Below are 23,487 nucleotides of genomic sequence, written 5' to 3' on the forward strand. Positions count from 1 at the left end.
GTCAGCTGGACCGGACGCAAGTTCACGGTGAAACGTTTTTATTAACTTTAATTATGTAAGTACGTCCAACCGCTAGCACTTATCTAGCCACAAACGTTAGCGGTGGCCGCAAATTGAGAATATTTAATAAACTAATAACCGAAACACGATGAAAATGAGAATCGAGGATAGAAGAAGAATGAGAATTGGGGCCGCAATCGATGGGGACTTACTTTCTCGCATTAGATAACCCGGAACTCGGTTCGTCCGGTCGAATACGGACCGTTCCGCATTACTCTGGGGGTCCCCCGTTATTTGCCAACGATTGCCCCGACGCAAACGATGTTCCACGGTTGCGAATTTCTCGCTGCACGATCTCCGGTCGAAGCTTGTTCGAGAAATCGACCCTACCTTATCTAATGGTCGTAACGGGGTTTGCGCGACTCGGCCGTCGGAAAAAAAAAAAAAAATGAAGAATAGCCGCCGTGGACTCGATAAAAGACGACCGTTTAACGAACCGGAAACTGGAGCGTGCATCGAGAAACGCCGCGATCTTTGCCAAACTGTTTCGGACTTGTTAGCGTCGGGGATAGGGGGACACTTTTATCCTTATCGAAGCTAACGAATAAATAATCTACAACGACGATCCAAAATTGTTGATACATGAGTTTCACACTTATGTATCGAGTGGACGTGAACGTACAAATTTCTACCTCTGTTTCTTTTCGATTTATCATTAGAAATTCTTAACTGGGTAAGGATTTTCCACGTCTCTGAGTAGCGTTATTCGATAGCGTTCTTCTTGACGTTCACGCACGGCTTGGAGGAGAGAATCGCAGTCTCGACTCTCCGCGTGACACTTTCCTAGCTCGATCAGCGAGAAAAGGTTGGTCGTCCTTGGATCGACTGAAAGGCCTCTCGGAATCTAGAATGCGACGCGTTCTCTTGCATGTTATCGACCTGGAAAAACGTCGTTTCCATGTTCCAAAATTGTCGCGACTGGCATCCAATTTTTCGCGTTCTCGTTGAAATGTCACCGCGACCGCCGCACAGCCGAAGGCTTGCGTCTAAGAAGCCTTTGATCCTCTCCAAAATAATTGGATTAGTCTAAGGTCGTAACGTCCGATGAAATCAGCCGCTTAAAACGGATTCCTTGAGCCGTAGCGAAGCTACGACTTAGAAATCGCTAATTTTAACGCCCTGGCATAACAAATAATAGATTTCTTCGTTACTTATTACACTTATTCGACAAATTTCATGTTCCTCAAACTGTCCACAGTATACAACGGTCTAAGTCGCACGGAGTACATGGAAACGTATCTTAAAGGTATTTTTCTCGTGGCTGGTAGTATACGGTTACTCGTGTACGTTTACCTCGTATAAAATTTCGCGCGAACACGCGTAATTCGATTGATGACATGTCGCGTGTATCAGATTCCTTGTATGTAACATTAGGTTAACGCGCGTTTCAGGCACAGCTGCTGCGGCTTCTGATTGGGTCGCTTTCCCCCTCACAATTAAACAGAGATTAAGTGACTTTGTACGGTGATAACGCGAAATAGCATAGGCGCGTCCCAATGTCGTTTGGTATCTGATTATACAAAATTGAATCGACGCAAGCTATTGCTATCGATCGACTCTTAAATAGTCTTGGCTGACCTTTCGCATATTTCAGTGAGTTTTAATATAAGAGATTTAATATAAACGCACAGAATTCATTTCCGCGCCTAATATTTCCCGAAGTTAGTATTTCCCGTCGTTACAACTGTTTACAAATGGTCGTTCGTTAGCAACGATCAGGATAATGAATTAATTATCCGTAGTATTACGTCAGATTAAAAACAGCCCACGGTTTACGCGTCCTTCGAGTCTTAGGGGAGAATAGCGATTGGTCGCGATGGTCGCGGATCGCACGCGACGCGATCGTATCGCGCGCGACCGTCCGTCGCGTTAATTAACCTTCGACGACCTCGTAATAATTACGCAATCCCGAACGTTGCACCCAGTCGGCAGGGTACGACGTTGGCTTTGTAATTGAACGGCATAATCGGTCTGATTAATCGACGAAAATATTCGACGGGCCTCGGTAACGAGGTAAAAGGCTCCCTTCACCTGGCAATGCGTTCGCCGAATTAGGTCGTGGAACGATTCTCTCTGTTCTAGCGTTATTTCCAAACTATTTTCGGTCATGGAAACAGTATTATGGCTCCGTGGAACACAGTATTGGCCAAAGGCTTGTAAAGTAAGACAAAGACTGGACGTGGACGTAGACTGGAACGATTCGAAGAAAAAGGAAAACGGGAGGAAATTCCTGAGGCGTCCCTGCTGGAATTCCTGGAGGTAGCCGACCGAAACGGTGCTCGTTTCGTAATGTAGCCGGAAAGAAATTAATTGCAACGTCAGAACGTCAGCGGCGATACGTGTTACATACGTTGTTAGATTCATCCAAAAAGGTTCATTCGAACCCGTTAATAGAAATCTATGGCTGTGACGCGTAATCGCCTCGATGCAAACATCACTTTGCACAGGAAGCTTCTCATAATCAGGAATGAATTGTTCTCAAAACTTTTAACCAGACGTGTGTCAACCCAAATTTCTTAAAGCGGTACATAACACTTTGAAAATTTTGTACGTGTAATTTGTACATGTCTATACCAGATTCCCTAAAATTTTCATCTGTCTTCCTTAGTCCGTGATTTCTATTTGATTCTCACGAAGCTTTCGAGGATCTCTGTCGTTAACCCCTGTAAATATTATCAATTCCGCGCCTCGCGAGACGCGCGCGTTTAAACGGCACGTTAACGGTAAAATCTTTCACAATCTTTTGAAAGTTTATCCCCCGGTGAAAGCAGAAATTACGTGACGTCTCTACGTGCCTTAATTACGTCGCTTCCGCGACGAAAATTCCAGAATTCGTTGGGCGCGAGTTTCTTTTCGGTTTTAGAGATGATATCACGAGAAAAAGGTACAGGACAGATCCCAATCGCTTACATCTCTACTAAACCTTACTCCGAGTCTCAGAGATCGACGAAGGATAGAAGCTTGCGTTGGGAACACGAACGCATTTTAACAGCTGTTAAATAACGTAAACGTTGCGAATAAATCGCTGTGCGTTGTCCCTGTTCGTCATATGGTATTCGAATTTCGCTCTTCTCTACCTGGTAGTCCGTCTTGATGAAACCCAGCGGTTATACAGTTCCAGTACATTTTCTTGATAACAATATAAAGTACGTAAAGACGTATAGAGACATCAAATGAACATCAACATCAATCAAGCCCCGTAACGCAGCACTTTCTAGACGAACAGCTGTTCGGTATCCCAGGCTCGCTTATTCAGACGGTGGGTTGACGAACCTGAACTATATATTCTCAGTCGTGGGACGTTCTCTACCGCGGATATGAGTAGCCCAAGCGTTTGTCATCTTTCACGGATTCTACTCGCGTGAGTTTGTCTAGCGGAGCATGGACACTTTGACTATCGATTTGTTTAGAAAGAGTTAACAAATTGGAAGTAGGGTTCTCTACGTGAACATGTGTATAGATGTTATTTTCTACATTATTACATGTAATCTAGTTATCATTTACTAAATAAGCCAACTCCAAACGTCTGCTAAACTCGCAATATCTCAACATTTCGAGACATCTTTTGATACACACTTAGATATCGATAAAGACGTTACACTGTACCTAAATTTTAAAGAAAAAGTGTCGAAATGTATCATGGAACAACCAATTCATGGACACAGATCTGAACACACAAGACTCGAAAGTTGCGTGCTGTAATTGACTAGGAATGTCGACGTTAACTCGCCCAGCAAGAGAGCGTACAATCGGTGACCAGTTTCCTTATCATTACTGTTATTGTTGTCGGTACAATAGACCGCTCGATATCCTACGGCATGTTCGCGATCAACGGACATTGCTCGCGACCATACAAGGACGCGAATACCGGAAGGGAGGTCTGCATTATTGCATAACTATTAAATGCGTTTCTTCGCTTTCCGTGCTATTACTGTTATCACGAACAGCGCTCCGCAATAAATGCGCCGGGAGCCGCTGATGTAATTCGTGCGCGCGTAACGACCAGAAAGGAAAACCGGACTCCTTGAAACGCTCATCGTTCTGCCTTTCCTATCTTATTATAATTATACGAGCGTCATACTGCTTGCATCATAGCCGCAAGTATATCTTTATAGCGATCGAGCGATCCCTCAAAAGCTTCGTATAAGTAAGCTTCTTATTCAAGTAACAAATTAGGAATAAATTCTGCATGAATTCTAAATAAATACTGAATAGCATTTTCGAATAAATCATTTTTCTCTTACTCGAAGTACAACGATTCCACGTTCATATTTCTACATTCTTCCAACGATACGTTCGACGATTCCCCATGTCTCGCGTTGGTTTTCCGAGCGGGGCGAGCGCTAAGGAAACAGAATGGTAGCCGGTATACGAATTCGAGTCGTGTTCCAACCGCGTGCCTCGCTTCCCTTCGAATTCCAACACGTTCATCGTCGCGCGTCAAACAACGCGTTAAACTAGCGTCCAAGCTAGATAGCAGCCTTATCCTCGCGCGCGAACAAACGTTCCTCGAGAAGCCAGCGAGTTTAGGGTACACCTCGATGAGTCAGACAAACTGTTTATCGATTGGTAATTAAGAACACAGACAAGCCTCGCTATTGGGTATCGCCGATGCGTCACGCCGTCGCCTATCGACGCCGCTTCGCATGCTTTTTTTCGGACAGGCTCGATAATAAACTGCAACGCAGCGAACTCTTGCTTTACTCGAAAAGTAGATGACGAACGAACACACGCGTGAGTCGTGATATGTAGTTGTGTCATCATTTTATTGCTCGAGATTTATTAAGTCAGTAGATGTCGGTGTTATAAAAAAAAAGGAGCTGTATTATTCATTGTCGCAAATCCTCCTCCACCCTAGTTCGATAGAATGCACCTTTCGCTCCATTTTGGAAACTCAAATGAAAAAAATCGAACGTCCATCGAATTGGATGGTTAGAAACTCGAGCGTCAGCCTTCAGATGTACCATAAAGGTACCATAAAGGTACCATTCTGCTACAAATTATAGAAGAATGTATCGTTTGCTCGGGAGGGTGGAAGAGCAGGAACCAAGGTAGACGAGGCTATTGTCGTGCGGCCTACATACCAAAAATCGTAGCGGTCGATTCAGTTGCGACACGTTCGTTAGAGCGCAGTGCTCCATAGAAGGTAGACGCAAGGAGCGAGGCACGATAACGGACCTCTGCGCAGCTTCTCTCGTCCCCTGTCGCTCTAGGACGGCCATATACGAGAAACTCCCATGGCATCTCACGGAATGTCACCGGCCACGGTACGCGAATGCCATTTCTTAGCTGGCTGATCGGCTATCTAAACCTCTGCCTCGCTGTTTCTTCGGAGCAACGACGACCTCTCGTGACCGCGAATCGATCGGCGCACAATTCAAGTTTCCCTGTGAATCCGAGTCGATGTCTTAGGATGTCTCTATCAAGGAAAGAGAACTACTAATATTTTAAGGGGATGTTTGCTTTAATTAGCCCAAAGCATTGCAACTTGGGGTGCCCTAGACAACGTTTCCGAAACTTCACTCACGGTGGACCTCGTAAGCGTTGAATTAAATTCTCATTTCTTTGGTATACTTCGATGAAACTCTGAACGGAGAAGTGCGAATAAATGTTGAATTAACGTAATGAACCTCGACGAAGACAAGACGATCGCTATGTTTACGATCGATGTCTTGTCAAAGTAAAAGACGGAGCTTGTCTCGCCTTCGAATCGCGAATTCGTGGCACACGTGAGAAACATTGTGGTCTTGTTCGTAGAATGCGAACGGGGCAGACTATGGTAATAGTTATCGAAGGAAAGAAGGTCAAGGATACCTTCTCGAGGAGCAAACTCGATTACGGTGCAGTTGGTAGAAGCGATATAGCGAGATGCTCGAGGCACGCTCGAGAGGTTTGTTAAGCGATACCTTTGCCGCGTTCGAACCGCCAAATGCGGTTTTCTCTGGTGAAAAGTTGTCTGTTGGCTACAACTCCGAACCGAGACCTTTTCAGTGATACCAAGCTTGTTTACTTCGAGATACGACATATATTCGCAATTTACTCACAATTTATAACATGATAATATTTGAAGATCAAGTTATTGATAATTATAGTACAATTATAGTATATCGTTAGTAACAATTACATTACACGCTTTGCGAAACGTGCATCCGTTTGCACGTGTCATTCGGTAAGACAGCACGTTGATAAAAAATAACGAGTCTCCTCGTGCTCCTATTATCGCGTTTTTCGCGCTCGTGTTTTCCGTTTGTCGGGTATTGTGTCGAGAACCAGCTGAACATGACGGTTACAGTTTGTTTCAAAGAAACAAAAATTGGTTGATATTCGAAGCGGGCATTCAGAAGTTCAGGTTCGTTGCGGCAGTTCTGCGTCAGTTAGGCCTGTCGTCACCGGTTAAGCACACCTCCTCTTCCAATCTTACAACTGTTTTTCTCTTTCTGTTTTAATTTGCAAGACTCTTGGCACGGTATTATTTTCTGTACACCCTGTACGCGTGCTTCCCGCCTTATTCGAAACGATGCACGGCAAGAAACGAACGTATGCGGGTCGCAGACGACGCGTGCACACTTTGCGGACGCAGGTGTTTACCTGGGGGAGTACACTCGCATGCAATCGTTAGGCGACCGTCGTTGGACTCTTCCAGGGTTCAAGGTCCAGCCCGTAGGAGTGATACCTCGGTACGATCCGGAATAATGGAAAGAAACGTCCTGGGAATTTCTCATGGTGTCGGAGACCTCCTCAGGTTCGTTGCCGCTTCGTCCTTGCCCTTAAAGTAGCCTTACGGACTGGGAAACTAATCGAACAGATTCTTTTTCTCCTTGCTCCTATGCTCGATTTCGAGAGCTGCGTAACACTTGCAGATATTTTTTATTGAAATTAACCCACATTTTTGTGCGATTGATTAATCGCATGGAAAAGTGAACAATCTAATAAAAAATGTTTCTTGGTTTCATGACAGAAATCATGAATTTATTATTCTTACTTTGCAATCTGATTATTTTGCAAAAAATGATAAGTCAATGTGTAACGCCACGCCGTAATTATAACACCGATAAAAGGTGTCTTTTTTTTATCACCGTAACAAACAAACCGCGTAAAACAACAAAGGGAGAAGGAAAAATCTTTTGGTACCATCTCGATAAAGACTCGAGGACTCTATCCGGTGCACCTAAGTCTCATGGCAGGCCTGCGATCGTCGAGGCAGAAATTTAGAGTCGTAAATCATCCGTTTGCGTCTCAGGTTCCAAACAATGCGGGCAGGTGAATTAGTCAGATTTACGGGCGTGCATATCAGAGGTAATTTTAAGTTGTCAGAGTTAATCCGTCTACCTGTTCCAGCGTTACGCGAGATTACACGGTAAACGCCGAGCGAGCCATTTTTCTCACGGCGCGTTATCGCGTGGAATCGCTTGCATAATACGACGTAACAAAGGGATAGGAAATTAATTGCGCCGGGAGGAGCGGAAATATTGAGTTACTTTCTTCTCACGACGCTATCGATAAATGGCGTAAATATTTATTAACCGCGGCGGCGATAACGCGCAGATAAATTATCTCGCGAATTGGATTCCTAAAACGTGCAAGTACGAATAAATGAATAATTCAAACTTTGTGTTCATTGTTCCTCTATATTATAGATTGATTATTTCGAGATGATTTGACATCTTCTAATCCCCTTTTCTGGCTGCAACTCGTACTCGACGTTTCAAAGTTGATTTGCTTATGAAATCAACCACTGGCCAGGAATTGGCGACGAGAGGACTATCTTTCACAGAGTTGATCGATAATCCGTCCGACTCCGCGATCGATATCTTCTCGTTCCAGCGCGTCCAAGGCACGTTACATTCAAATCCAGATATTGCATTACGCGGCCCCGATCTCTGCTCGTCCGTAATGCGGCTTCTTCGCGTTATGATCCGTGACCGCATTTTTCCTTAGATCGCCGTTCAACCCGAATTCTTCGTCGCGGAGGAGAGAAACGGAAGATCGATAAGTATATCATACCAATAGACCGACGATTATTGTATCAACGAAATTTATATTAACGACCATTCCACGTACACATACATACTTTTCAACTCTGGTAAAACGTTCGAGATCTCTGGAAAGTACAATCGCACAGAGCCACACGGATGTGGAGACGATCATCGCGATCCTATGGTTACAGTTTCAGATGAATGGGAGCGTTACGCGCGCGATCGAAGACAGATGTCCACTTTCAATGTCGAGTAAAAACGCGTACAGAACGACACGCGTTCCCGAATACTCGGTCGCTTTATTCGCTCGCATCCGCCGCCTTTCAATTATTTCGTGAATGAACATCCTGTGGATTTGGAAAGCACGCCCGATGAAACGCGTCTTTGACACGCATACCGGGGATAAATGTCCTTCGAACGCGTTTATATCATTCAGACCGATGGGTCATTTCCACACTAAAAGATATTTCAGAATAGGTATGCCGATGCCTTCCTGGAACCACTGCGAATAATAATCCTTCATTATCGCGCTAATTTTCTCGATCGAGCAGCTCGCCTCGTGCTTTTGCGGAAATTTTGCACGTGTATCGCAGGTGACGGGCACGTGGACACCGCGTTGTCACGCGCGGTCGCGAAATCCTCTTCGACAGTCAGTGACGACCGCGACGGTCGCAAGAGCGTCGTCAACGTTTTTCCACGCTGGGAAAACAACACACCTTAACCAAATGAATTTTCCATGGCCGAGGCGAATAATCGACGCGTTTCCATCGAACTCGATCGACGAGACTGCAAAGTCGCCTCGAAGGATTTCACGAGGAATGTATCGTTCGTATTTGGAGAGCTCAGTTTTCCTTTTTCCTGCTTGGCAGGTCGGCGACGGAGGCATCATAGTTTTGGACGCGACGTTGGACGCGTCTACGACCGACGACGGTGAATGGGATCTCGCTGGTGGTCCACCATCGCCATGTGACGTGTCGTTTTTCAACGACAACGTTCTCATCAATGGACGGAGCAACCTTTCCAGGACACCGCGGAATCACAAGGTAAGATGCTTCTCTTATCTTCGCCGCGAAGAAATTAGTCCACTTGGAAATGCTCGTGATGCAAGGTTCTTGGGATCGAATCAGCTTCCAGACCAGGGTTCATTTAATTTTGAATTTTTTCTTGGGAAGAATTATTTTTTGAACGTACACGTCGTTGACTGTGCGAATCATGCGCGACAGTTTGATTGTTTTATTATAATCACAGCTGTGCTTATTGAGTTACGGTGTAATTCAATTACGTATTTTAATTGTGTAATTTAATTACATTTTAGTTGAAGCTTTTTAATAAATTCAATGCATTGACCGATATTCGTGAAGAGTTCATATTTACATAACATTGGCTTTGGTTTATCTTGTTTCTATTTAAAGAGAACAGCTTAGGTTCAAGCATTTTAAATACCCAGCTGTTAGACTTTATCAGTGACTTTATCAGTAACCATGTAAGCAATAAATTTATTAGAACTATCTTCTTGAAAATTAAAAGTAAACGTTCGTCGTGAAAAAATGCTGAAGAATACGATCCTACGATACTCGCGTGCAATCTACAGATTACTTATTTCGTATCCATTTGTAAAAGATACAATCTCTTCTTTGTTTCGTAATCCCTTTTAAAATGTTTTCCATCGAACGAGTAGAACCTTGTTCAAATCATTTCTGTTTGTATTCGTAATCTATTCTGCGGATAAACTCGTCCCCGGCTCGTGAATAATCGCGAAAGCTTCTTTGTAAAAAAAACACCGTGCGCATTCTATCGACGTGAATAAATCGTTTATCGATGTTTTACTTTTTTGCTCATCGACGAGATAGGTTTACATCTCGCGAGCGACCGAAGCCGCGGTATCTAATCTAATCAGTCGCAGTTCCATCGCGCCGCGGGAGCTCCGTCAAGTGGAAAAGCAAGCGACGTAATACCGTGTAACCAAGGCCCTTCGCTCTTCGTGGGAATGCACTTTCCCTTGTGAAAGAGACTGTAAAATATTCAAGGGCGAAGCGACCGTGCACGCCTTTCAGTCTCCTCCCTTCGAATCGCTCGTTATTTCGTGTAGCCTCTTTTACGCGGGAATTTTCGATGCGCTTTTTGTCCCCCGCTGGAAAGAAGCTATTCAAGACGGTGTTAAACCTCCTACTCGGCCCACGGCACGTATCCGTGTAGATTAGAGCAGATTGTGATCCGAAGAATCGGAGGAAGATGTAACGTTAGACGCTGAAATTAATTCTGTGCCTTTCCGTTCGGATTATGTATGAGTATAGTTTGAACAGAAATATTTACTGATCATTGTAGTACTAGGATTCATAGTAATGAAACGCACAACATTCATTTGTAGACCTAATATGTATTTATTTATTTCTTGACATGATATATAGACATTTAAAAAAATATGTGAGTCATTGATTTTATTGATATAATATAAGAGTGCATAAAAATGTTCACGTTTGGCACAGTAACTCGCTCTAGTCTTCCTAAACAAGGCAAATAAACTCGTATTTTACTCGATTCTGGACACAGGTTGAATTGAATGCGATAAGAACTATTAAAGATTGGAGAGATCGCAATATTTTAAGGACAAAATTCGAATTTTCCCACCTCTGAACCAGTCAGACCACATCGGCAAGTACTTTTCTCGCGTCTGTTTTCCTTTTAACTGCTCCAGGAAGAAGGATACGGTCTCTGCTGTTTATGTTTGACAAGCTGTGACGTACAAAAATAACAAACTTGCGTAATCGGCGCAATTAATGGTCCCGCTGTTATCTATACGCCGAGCACTGGTGCGGAGTCATTTTCGAGTTCTGTGTAATTAAAACTTGACGAAGTAAACGCTCCGTTCTTTTACGATGTCATCGGTTTTGTCAAAATGCTACAAATGAATTTTACGAGAATATTTGTGGAATTTTCACGACATGTACCGACACATTCATGTACTTGTAAGCTTTGAGATGTAACAGGACTTCGAATATTTTTATAATGGTTTCATAGAAGCTTTAAAGAAAATATGAGGGTTAGTTTAGTTTACCGTGTATCAGACAGGAAAATTTCATTGATTGCGTTATCACGCTAAGGTACACGATCGCTTTACATATATGGCCTGAAAGTGGATTAAACGATAGCACTCTCCTTTCCAACTATAGATAAACGTTCTAAATAATTAATGTGCTATAACATTGTGCAAGGCGCGTCATTAAATTTCACGGCCTCACTTCTCCTCCCAGCCGCTGCTAATGATATTGTTCTGGAACAGTCTCGAGAATATCGATTCGCGTTAACTTCCCTAACAGAGAATCGTCTATATACACGTATAAATTATTCTGAAATAAATGTATCTCAAATACTTTGCCCCCAGAAATATCATAAAAATTGCCTCGAGACTGGTCCATAAAAAAGAATGCACTCCTAGAAAGACGCATCCCCCAGGTAGCGTATGAAATATCTTCAGATCAAGAAATAATTTCTCCAGTTGAGAATTTCGTTGGTTTCTGGTTCGACGGACGCCTGGAGCGTCGATAATCTTTCTCGTTAAAAGATGGAAGCGTTTCGCGGATCGACTTTCTCACGGGCTGGAGTTTACGCGGATTCCCGTGACGACAGAACCGTCGAGGCTCGGCCCGTTACCGGTGCCGATTTGCAAAGTAAAAGTAGCCGACGCGCGAACCGCGGCAACGATTTTTCGAGCAGCTCGTCGGAGGAGTTAATCTACCGTGGTTCATGAGAACGCGGCAAAACGTCGGGCTGCGTTCTCCACGCGCCTCCCTAAACGGCGCTACGATATCTCTTTCGCACGGAAAACCCCGCATTTATCACTTCCGGGTTCGAGGATTTTCCCTGGTTTACGCAACACGTCGAACGAAAGGTCGTGCGTGAAACCGCTACATTTTTTTTTTTCAACGTTCACTCTTCGGGGCACGCGACTTAAAAGAAAAAGAAAATTATTTATTTGGATTGAAAATTGCAAACTTTTGATCGTTTTAATCGCGGTGGCGTTGGTTCCCATCCTTTGTGGACCCATGTGGCCCTTGGTTAAGTAGATCAGCCATGAGTACCCCCAACACCTAAACAAAACTCCCCTATAGGGTTCTTTTAAGACTTGTGATTATCTTGTAACGTAAGAAATATTGCAACACTTAAAATGAAATCTACGTACAGTACGCGTGCCTGAATGTAACGACATTGGACAACAGACAAGTTCGTCTTTCGTTTAGATTTCCGTGTCCAATTAGCGGCACGAGCCCTAACCTTTAATAACGTTGCGCAAACGAGCGATACGAAAAATCGAAACCGGTAAAAGGTGGGATTTGCATATTCGAAAGTTCCGCGATACGGGAGGAGCGATTCTAGAGAAAATACCACGAGGTACCTAATTATCCGTGCGTTGAAGATATTAGGGACAATTTTGTGACAGCGGTATCGCCTCGAGCACGTGCTCTAAAGTAGACCAGACAAGTATCGTTCGAAAGTCCCGGCCTAACGTCTTGGAAATCTTTTCGTAGCTCCAGGTACTACTTACCATCTGTTAACACAGAAAAATTTCGTACTTGAAGATCTTCAACGAGAGGCAACTACAAAAATAACAAGCGCTAGAACTTTCTATCGGGCAGTACCTGATTGTTGTTAGTTTTGTTCGCAGTTATTGTCGCGGTTATTGTACTGGAATCGATCTTCCAGAGTGCCCACTCGAGAAAATCGATTGTTCGTCGATGCATCGTATTTCCTTCGGATTTATGTACTTCGTCGAGCGTGTCTGATCGATAGAAACGCTGAACAATCGATCGCACGACGCGCAATTGCGCGGCTGCGAGTTTATCGCCGAACAATTGTCGGTTAGAAAATGCTGGCTCCTCACTCCACGACTCGTCCTACTAATTCCTGCAAAATTTCAACGCTTAATTTTATCACTGCCGCTTAAAATATTTTTTGCGATATTAGTTTTCTTGGTGAATAAACTAGTATAATTTCGAGGTTTCACTTTGCCTTTGTTCGAGACCTTTCGATCGACAGTTCTACCGAACTCGACTCGGTACAAGAGTTTCGGTCGTTACTGTCGCGCAGAGAACGAATTTAATCAGTCGTCGTATATCTAAATTATTTTCTCTTTCTTAAATATATTGCCGCTGTGGAGGACACAAAAACCTGAGTGTTTTATTTAGCGAAACATTCAACAACTTTAAATGTTTCGAATATCAACATTTTAATTGCTGTCGAAGGAAGAATTTGTCAGGAGAAACGTCCGCGAGTTTAAGTGCCGAGGGTAGGCAACATTCGCGGCGCGTCGAGAGATTTTTGCCATTTTTCTCAGAGCCGCGGATGCAAATGGTTACGGCGCCTCTCTCAATTTTTCACCGTTAGAATTCCTTTTACCATCGATAAAATTAAAATATATAGCGTGCCAGCCGAGGAGAGCGGCCCCGCCTCCCGCCGTCTAAGACATTTCTAAGCCCCGCACGCTTCCAACGCACGGAAACGCGCACTTTCGCGCCAAGAAGATAAACTTTACGCGATGCATGCCTACTTTTATGGCTAGGTACGCGCAAGCGTTTGCTTTCGGCCAGCCTCGTTTTAAGGTAAAGGCATTTAAGACGACAGTGACTGCGAAACTCTCCTTTCTTTTGTCGTTTTTGGCGTTGCGTCGAACCGAGCCTCGAGCACTCCGAGCCATTCAAATCGCTCGACTGATCCGACCAATTACCCGTTTTACTGCTCAATTTTCCAATTTATTTTTCCATGATTATACTCGCGAACGTGTGTAAAAGGCGAAGCAGAAAGTGGAATGAATCATTTAAAGGTCATTCTGGCGTGACACTTACAAAACATCAAGTTTATCTTTCTTTCGATATTCGAAAGTGTCAGATGTAGAAATGAATTCTCTGCCTTCGCGTTTATTCATAACCCTGGTTTACCTCAAAACGAATTAATTAGAATACATTTCTACGCCTAATATACGTGCAAGTTACCATGCACGGAAGTTTGCAAACGGTCGTTTTCGAACGCGATCCAGCCAAGCGCAGCGTGGATAATTCGTTCTTTACGATTCACTTTGTTCCAGCGCATTTTTGGCTCGCAAACAATCTGCTTTATTGCCAATGTATACTTGTCCCGCGCGAAGTCGTCGAACGATAAACCTTCGCGTGTCTTGGTCGGCTCTGGCGCGTTAGAAGTATAGTAGAAACAAAGCAAAGACTCGTGCGAAATTTACTGACCCTGTTCCTGCTCGAATATTTCAGCGTAGCGCAGATTTCTCTCCTGAAATCGAAGACGCCGTGAACAATAACGCGACGCGCGCCTCGCGGGAACTGAATTTCATCGCCGAACGCCAGAAACGACGTCTAAACACACGTTACACATTTATTATTTCATAGAAGAGCCGTGCGTGGAATTTTCTTCGAGTTTAGTTAGTTTTTGAGGAGCTTATAGAGAGTCAATTAAGAACAGGAGTGGTAGGATGTGAAATGGTCCGGTGGAGAAGGCGCTCGACTGGTATTCCAGGGAATGCGAGTTAGAATCCCCTTGGCCTTACTTTCGATGAATTACATCGATGAACTACTTGCACAAGGGATCGAGCACACAATAGCGAACTGTTGAGTTTTCTAACGACACACGTGCTCCTAAATCAATGTTGACTTGGCGTAACGGATAGAGTGATGTTCCGTGAATTATTTATTCAGCAAACAGACGATAAATAGAAACGATTCGAAAGTTAGATGGACAAATAATTACACTCGAACGACATTGTTTAATGTCATGATTCAAATTCCAAGATTTATCGGGATTCGAGGCCACTTGATCAATTCGATGCATCGAACAAATTCATAACAATTTTTACGAGTTATTTTTTTTATATTAAATTCGTTTTATTGCTTAATAATAATCAGGAGTTTTCATTAGATACAGATATACCCCTCCATAATTCAAATTTCAGTCTTTATTTAACCGGTAAAATCCAAATAGTTGCGTTTGACATTTTTATCTAGATAAGAAGTCTTTTCCTATCTCTCGTGGTTGTCACTGTCAGCTTCCAGTCCCGTTTACAAAACCGTCTCGCCTACGTAGTGTGCGTGGCAACTGAAACGAAGGTCGAGTCGGCGAATAATTAACGCGGAATTCGCAGAAGCGACGATAACGAGGCATCCCGACGACAGCATGCGGAGTCGATTGCATAATTGCATCGCGCGAAACAAAAGCGTTCGCGGTTTTCTTCTTAAATGACCGTTGCGTTGGACGATGACGGTTTAACCACGTGTCCGCATTACGCTGAATTAGCGACACACGAAACGTGCCTTTAGAATCGTCGCCGATTTGTTTACAATCGTCAGCGATTCATCGACCAACGACCCTGGCCTTGGTCGAAACTGGGCCTCGAGTTCGAAATTTTTGTTTACGTGGAAATTCACTCGGTAAGCCACTATTTCGTAAGGGTGTATATTTAATATTCGAAAGTAGATCGAAAAGAAGGGAGCGTTAAATTGAATATTAAATTAAAATTTAAAAAGAAACTAGCTGCCATAATACAAAATGCACATAAATTCTCGTAACCCCGCCTGTCCTTGCATGGCGGATAATGGACGAACATTTATTATTTTTTAATGGATACCTGCCACTTCAGTTCAGATAAAGATTTTCCGTATCTATTCGGAAGAGTTCGCCCGTGTTTCATATCGAGGGAAAACTTCTCGCCGGTATTTTTATTCGTTCGCGTGACTATCGTGGCCATCGACCCTCTCGGTGCCGTCACCTCTCGCAATAATTGCGAAATCGCTCCGTTCTCGAGAAAATTACCCGCACGCTGGTAATTCTCTTTCTTGATTGTAACACGGTTGCAGCGTCCCGACGCGATTGCGGGAGTCGAGAAACTACGGGAGTCAATTTCAGCGACGAATCTAGGAGAACTCGAGAAAGGAAGCACCTAACATAAATGAATATTTTACGTACGAAGGTTTTATCATTTTTCAGTGGATTTATTTATTTACTCGTTGCGTCGGTTAACGAACTTGTCCTTTCGCCCCGACTGGTCAGTTCTGATCTCTCGAAGCGCGTTTTCTTCACCCACGAGAGTTGATTCGCGGTGGAACGCGTGCTGTCGGCTGGATGAGCAGCAAAAAGTGAATTTGAATTTCTAATCTCGCTTCGTTACGGAAAATTCAGCGAGTAATTGCGGCTACCGACCGTTAACTCTCTTATCGAAAAGCGCGTTACGCGTGGTGTCGGATTTATCGTGGCCATCGTGCGTATTTCCTGCGCTCTTTGACGCGTTCTTTCGGATTCAAGGTCGTGCCAAGGTCACGGGCTCGACAGGCTAGATCCTAATAAAAATCCGATAAGAAATCACCGCAAACCTAGTGTTAAATTGAATTCAAGACTCCTTTGGCTCTTCAGCGATAACTTCAGGGGCCTTTAATCTTGTCAGCGAGGAAAAGATTGCGGGTTTCGCGAGGACATAACGGATGCGTTCGCGTCTAGTTTTTACAGCGAGAAACAAGCTTTATGCGTCCATTTAACGCCGCCGTTGCGGCGAGACACGCGGGTGGTTCGCGAGGGACCAAGGGAGACGGGCGTCGCGACGATAAATTCCTGGACGCTTTTATACTACCTACCGTACGGCTGGAACGACTCCCTGACACCGGGAAAAAGCCACTGCGTGGCAAGTCCCCCCTCGACCCTCTGCAAAATCGTGTTTCAAAGGGCGCAGGTAACCCGGAGTTCACGCTAGTGTCGTTAAACTTCATGCTAAGCGTCACGGTATCGTCGAGACGATGTTATCTTGCCTCGAACTGAATTTTAGTGCGTAGAAATCTAATTAAATTTGTTGACTGGGTTCGTGATATATAGCAAAGGAGTGCGACTATTAGAGAAATTAGTGGTGGTGCGTTATAACATCCTAATTTTATATATGCGCGCTGGTGTATATTCGTGTATTTTACTCCTTAGCCATATTTTACTCCTTAGTTAATTAGTCGGAAAACGTAGACACGATCAGGTTAGTCTGAGATCTTGAATGTGAGATTACCTCGCCGTTAGAATATAAAGAGTAAAATCGATATTACAGCTGAAGTAGAGATGAAATTATAGACTTTGCGACAAAAGTTTGTTTTAAATGAATCTGAATGAACTCGCGGTTCGACTCGGTGTTTATCCGTTCCTCGTTAAACGGGTTTTCGAACGCGTTTCAAATGACTGGTAGTCTCCCGCGTAATACGCGGTTTTCTTGAGGATCGCGATAAAACGATCAAACTGGCCGCGGCATACCTGTTTGTTTGGTATAAGCCAGTGGTTCTCACTCGATGATACTCGTATCACACGCAATACAGGTTCTTTAGTTGCTCGTTTCTTTGGATTGAAAAGATAATTGGCAATTATTAATTCCACTCGTTACTTTATCAGTTGGCGATCGTTATTCGAGACTATCTGATTTTCTTTAGAAATTCGGATTGTTCGTAATAATTTCTCCATTATTCCTTAGAAATTACTTGGATTTGTTTTAGATGTATGTTCAGAACGATCACGGAGATTGAAATATGTAAAAAGAAGGAAACGTTAATTTTTAATGGTTACTCGCTACACGAGAAAAAGTCGAGAGCTTCTGGTTCTCCTCTGTCGATTTTGACCCCGAAGGCAAACGAGATGGCCGGCATATTTTGCAATAATTGTGGAATTTTTGAGTGATTCGAGCGACACGACCGCATTCTGATCGCGTTACGAGGCAGTAGGACGCAAAACGTAACGCGTAAACGCGTACAGCTTGTTTAACTTCCTTCTCCCATTGTCCTCGGCGATAAACTGCTTCCTTTCTCGCGAACGATAAGAGGCTCATTGTTTCGTCGGATCTAGTTGAAAGTAACGGACCCGTCCGCGAGAATCTCGACGTTCCTCTTCAGCCATAATCGTGTCACATAAATAAACCTATGGCGATAAATGCTATTCGTACAATTACGATCGTTAATATTCAACTTTCTACCAATTTTCGATTCGATGCCTATGCACCGGTGCAATATATCGGCGAGCACGTGCAAAGTTGGCGCGGAAACTCCGTCGGTTGCTCGAGGTTGATTTTACAGCCGAGAAAGCACGCGAGCGGCACAAAAGGTTTATACTCTTTTGAGGGTAGTCCGGTTCGCCGTTTTCTCCGTGAAAATCAATATACCGTCGGCCAATGGGAGCAGGTCTCGATGGTTTCCATGCATCCCTGTTCGGGGAACGATTTGACACTCGTTGCACGCTCGTCCTCCAAGCGTCGACATCGGGGGACGCAACTTTCCATCTTGATATTTACCTCTGGCCAACAGAAAACGTGTCCTGTTTAACGACTGGGCCCATTTTCGCGCCAAGAAGAAAGCCTTTTCTCCCTGCGTGCAGATTTACTCTGTTACGAATCGCGACGAACCTTGCTTTGTTCCACATATCATGTTGACGTATAAGTAATAGTTTCTTTTCGACTTTGAAATTGCTAGTTAAATAAGTACTATTTGGCGCGAAGTTACGTAAAGTCACCTTACCCGGTTTGCCGTCACCTTACGTAAATAATTAAATTTAATAACGGTCCCCGTCAAATCCTACGAATGAATTCCTCCAAGTTCCATCGCGACAGATGCAGGATGGAAGGCTGGTTCTAGGCTCTCTAGAAAAAAAGAATTGCTTTCTCTTTTGATCGTGTTCGTCGACAAGGAGCGAACGAGGAGGCGATGTCCTCGCTCGTAGTCGAAAAAGCATCCAGTGTGACGGGTTACTGTTACTCGAGGCTGCGTGCCGTTGCCGTTGTTTGTTCTTCCCGTGTCTTACTTGTACCTGGCCACGCGTGTTTCGCGATACACCACGTAGGACACGCGGCTCCTTCTGCCGTGTAACTGTCCCTGTCGACAATGGTCGCGTGCCCCAAACGTATTCCGTCGTTGTCGAAGCTTCTCGTCTCGTGATACGATTATCACCGAATGAGATATTTCAGGACGAGGCTTTCCATGATTCATAAAATAACATACTTCAAAACTGGGGGAATGATATTTAGAGAAACTCCAGAGCAGTGATTCCCAAAGTGGGCGCCACCGCCCCCTGTATGGGTGCCGCAGCGATTCAGGGGTGCGCTGACGGCCAACGTGGGCTGTAATTCAAAAGTTCTTAATTGCATTTCCGTCGTCGTATTTAGCGGAACGTGGATTCGGTGCAGTAACTAATTTATTAACAAAAAATAGAAACCAATTGCAAATAGTATTAGGTTGTCCCAAAAGTTTCTTTCGTGAGTTGCACTCAATTATTTGATGTGGTCGTGTTTATATAAATAGACGATCTAATTTCGTAGGTATTCATGTTGTAACAGCAATGGAGCAAACTGAATCGTGCACAATTCAGTAATGTAACATAAAACATAAACTATCGTGCATGTATTACTTATTAATAAAGCGAAAGAAACTTTTCGGACAACCTAATAAATCGCGGTGATTTAAGATTACTGCTGACGAAAATAGAGGATTACTAAATTGTTAGCAGCACACCACGTTCGTCCTTCTCGTTAAGATGATTTCGAACGTTTTAACTTCTTTCTTTTTTTGTATTACATTCTATTCCGAGTTCAATAAATAGTTCCATAATTTCAAAGTTCAATGTTTCTAATTTACACCTTCCTTTACTATATTTTACGAAAGAGGTAGAAACATTGATACATATATATTTCGTATTAATTGCTATTAAAATTGGAAAAAATTACTTTCCAGGGGGTGCTAAGTAATAGTTTTTATGGAAAGAGAGCGGTAGGACAAAAAAGTTTGGGAACCACTGCTCTAGAGAGTCTATTTATTTATTATGGACAATTGCATACAAGCGTAATGCAACAATAGCGAGACTCAATTCGGTTCATGAATCTAGGTTGGCCAAGGTTAGATCGAGTGATCGTAGAACATGTATGATCTTTTATTTGGTAGACATCACGAGCATTAAAGTACCTAACTTTCTCTTCGTCGTGACAAACGTTTCTATATGTAAAGTGTGCACTTGTTTCAGCATCGAATACAATTTGATGACACGGCAACCCGAACCTTCGAGTATCCCAGCGAGGCATCGATGCTGGAGGACGAGAGCAGCGTGGATGGCGAAACTTCCGGTTCCGTCGAGCAATCAGCTCCGATTAGCAATAAAACGTCCTCGAGCAATTCGCCGACAAGCATGCCGACCCTTCTTGGTAATTTTAATCGTTACTTCTCGCTGCCACGAGCGTATCGTCAAACGCGTATCTCTCCGTTCTATCTCGAATAACGTAGACACGAATCAGTCTTACAGAGTGTTTACTATGATCGATTAAAAATCACTTTCTTCGTCTTGTTTACCGTCTTTTGCAGATGCAACGATCGCGAGCCACATTCTATCGCGCGCAAAAAGCTACGATCAGTTGCAGCTTCTTTTAAACATCGACCCAGTAAAAGAGTCGCTAGTGTAGATCGGCTAGACCATGCATAATCCTTGTCGCATCTTTCGAGTTCCTTATTTTTATCCAGACGTTTCAATTATTGCTCGATGTAGATCAACATTTTTCTCGTTTTTCCATCATCAACAATCCTCTCATAAATTATTCTATCCTTAAATCTTTCAAAGTCTCGTTTATATTGTTTCCATCCTCAGCTTAGAGATCATAGTGTGCTGAACGCTAGTGCTTGTTTCCCGCAGGTGGTGGAGGTCTAGCCAGTTACACCCCGAGCAAGGTGGATCTGACGTCCGAGGGGTTCGAGCTGGGCGTGACGAGAGCCGTGTCTTCGAGTTCGGCACCGTCGACGCCGTCGACGCCAGGCCAATCGGAGAACGAAATCTCCGACGTGGACTACTTGAAACCAGCTCAGGATGCCGGCGCCTGGGGATCCGAAACCACTGGCGACCTTCTCTACTGACCAGGCCAAAGTCCAAATGAAGATGTGTAAAACACGCTAGAAGCTCAAAGCGCGAGACTCTTCGATCGGAGCCGATCCCTAGAGTCGCCAAGTCCTGTGAACTGAAAAGACTAATTTAAAAGTATTCCACACCCCTCCCTTTTGTTTTTTCACGAGCAGGAAAGAAGTAAGATGTCGTCGTGAAAGAAACGTCCAGAAACGAACATTATTGTTGGTCGAGATAACAAATTTTGTTTCTTTTTCTTGAAGAAAGACGAATGCATTTTGAGAGAAGAGCGAAGTGTGTCTTAGGTAAGTAAGCGGAGGAGAAGCAAAGAAACAAGATAAAAACAATATCATTCCAAGTATATGCATTTAATTTGTATTAGTACGATAACGAAACGAACGAGAGTTTCCTAAGTAACGTGTAATTTAGAACTGCCAAGGTATGTCAGTACCTTTTCTTCTATTCCTCTTTCTTCCTTGCACGCGTGTTTCTCGTTTACGTATTCAAACACTAAGAGGAACGGTCGAGCCCGGTGAACGGCGGGAACGCTTATGCAAGGGCGAACAGAAGAAAAAAGAAGACGTGAACCGAAAGCATATCACTTATTTCTTTTGTTATTTTTTTTTTTTTTTTTTTTTTGGCGCATTTTTACAACAACCAAGAGAGTCGACGATGGAACTGAACGTTTTTGTAACCTTTTTGAGATTACTTTAATGCTAAGCCGTAAACGCATGTTCGAGCTGCCAGTCAAAGGCCAGGAGTTTATGCAAGATTTTTTAGAAAAACAAAAATTAAAACGAAAAAAGAACGATCGAGTGCAAGGGAAACATCGATCGAAGCAGAAAAAAAAACGAGGTAGTAAACGATTAACAGTCGAGTTTAGATTTGTAAAAGTTTTTGCCAAAGTAGAACGTAAGTCTACTTAGTATATATTTAATGTATATGTACGGTAAGTCGACGTTTCAGTCCAAGAATAATTGTAACAATTGTAAATTCCAAAAATTCCTTATTTATACTGAGGGTATGTTAAACCATACTAATATTTCTTACGGATGCTCAAGGTTCGTTCATACTTCAGTGTAAATATACATATTAATATTATACATACATATATACATATATATATACATATATACGTTCTTGTTTCGTTGGGTTTGTTGCGCATTTTTGTTTCTTACGTTTGGACGAGGACCAAAAAAAAAAAGAAAAAAAAACCTAATCATTCTCAAATGTTTCTTTGAAAAAACATTGATTTATTGATAATTAATGTTAATTTTAAACGAATCGAATTTTGTACATACTAAATTATTGTCAGTCTCGGAAGTTTTTCATTAAAAAAAAATTCTACGTGTACTTGTGTTTCTTCTTGTTGTCCGCAATTACGTTCGAGGCAGTAACACGCGTCGTAAAATTCAGATTATTACGTTGAATCGCGTTTAAGTGATTAACACGTTAAATGCTGGCCTGGTCTCCACGGACTGTAGTTAAATTTTGTTGATTAGGCTACGCCCGTCATTCCGATCACTGAGTGCCCAAGGCTGAAAAAAAGCTGGGGATAATACATCGTTAGACAATCTACATGTAAACAATAGTAACATAGCTGCTAGGTTACCAAACAAACGTTACATGTAATATCTGCGAAAGAAACTCCCATCTTTGTTTACATTGTCTTGATTCTGTGGGGACCTGCGTGGCGTTTAACGCATTAAAGAGTATGATTGTGGCGGTATGGGTAATTGGATTAGGATTTAATCGCGTGATCGCGGACTGATTCAAGGAAAAAAAAAAAACGTGCGATCTGATAATAATAACGATTAATGCACGAAAAAGTTGCATTTATACGCCGAACCAACTACTGTGTTCTAATTTCCGTCGCTGTATTTAAATGCTATTCCGGCTATAACTACTCGCGTGTCCCGGCGACATAATGTCGCTTTCCATTTAATTCCACGTTATCGTTCAATCGATGCTTGATGGGTCTGTGTCACAGCGTTGCATTTTACACTGTGATATTTTTTAATTATTTCTTTTTTTCCTAGTATCGATATGATTATATGATTGCTTCCCAATTTTTTAAGGAACAATACCGTGTCGACCGGCTCAGTTTGTATTTTCTACAGTATACTGTGTACGGAGCGAACGAGATTACGATCGCAGAACATTCCGAATCGAGACGTTGCACTGTTTAGTTTTTATTCCCATCGGTCGATCGTTCAAATACATCGATACGTAATCTCGGTGCTCCGGTTGAGGGAACTCCGTATTAATTTTGTAAATTATCGTTGTACAGTATGGAAAGGCATCGTCATACGAGTAAAAGGATTAAAGAGAAAATAGTATTATGCTCCAAGATTATTATTGTCACTATTCTCAATATTATTATTATTGTTATTATTATCCAACGCTTGAATCCACATTACCTTATCGAGTATACTTACCAGTTAAGAAGTATCGTGTGATGTATCGTCTGTGTGTTATAAAGTATTCAAGTAATAAAATGAAATAATTACCCCCCGTATTATCGTCGAGCCTATCTTCCCATGTGTCTTGACGCGAGTGCTCGATTCAG

At 43.0% G+C, this 23,487-nt stretch overlaps 1 protein-coding gene across 3 annotated transcripts in view; it reads left to right on the top strand.

The window, feature by feature from the left end:
• Positions 1–23,436, top strand: part of LOC128891993 (uncharacterized) — a 28,970-nt gene extending 5,534 nt beyond the window's left edge. For 2 of the 3 annotated variants that reach the window (XM_054152016.1, XM_054152017.1), the window contains exons 3-5: positions 8,906–9,079; positions 20,055–20,232; positions 20,715–23,436. In XM_054152016.1, the coding sequence (XP_054007991.1) occupies positions 8,906–9,079; positions 20,055–20,232; positions 20,715–20,932 (570 nt within the window). In that variant the 3' untranslated portion in view covers positions 20,933–23,436. Of the gene's footprint in view, positions 1–8,905; positions 9,080–20,054; positions 20,233–20,389; positions 20,695–20,714 lie in introns of those variants that run through there. The other variant, XM_054152018.1, reaches the window with a different exon arrangement.
• Positions 23,437–23,487: the final 51 nt, after the last annotated feature.

Source organism: Hylaeus anthracinus, unplaced genomic scaffold (assembly GCF_026225885.1).
Source record: "Hylaeus anthracinus isolate JK02 unplaced genomic scaffold, UHH_iyHylAnth1.0_haploid 12002, whole genome shotgun sequence".
In the NCBI taxonomy this organism is placed as follows: Eukaryota; Metazoa; Arthropoda; class Insecta; order Hymenoptera; family Colletidae; genus Hylaeus; species Hylaeus anthracinus.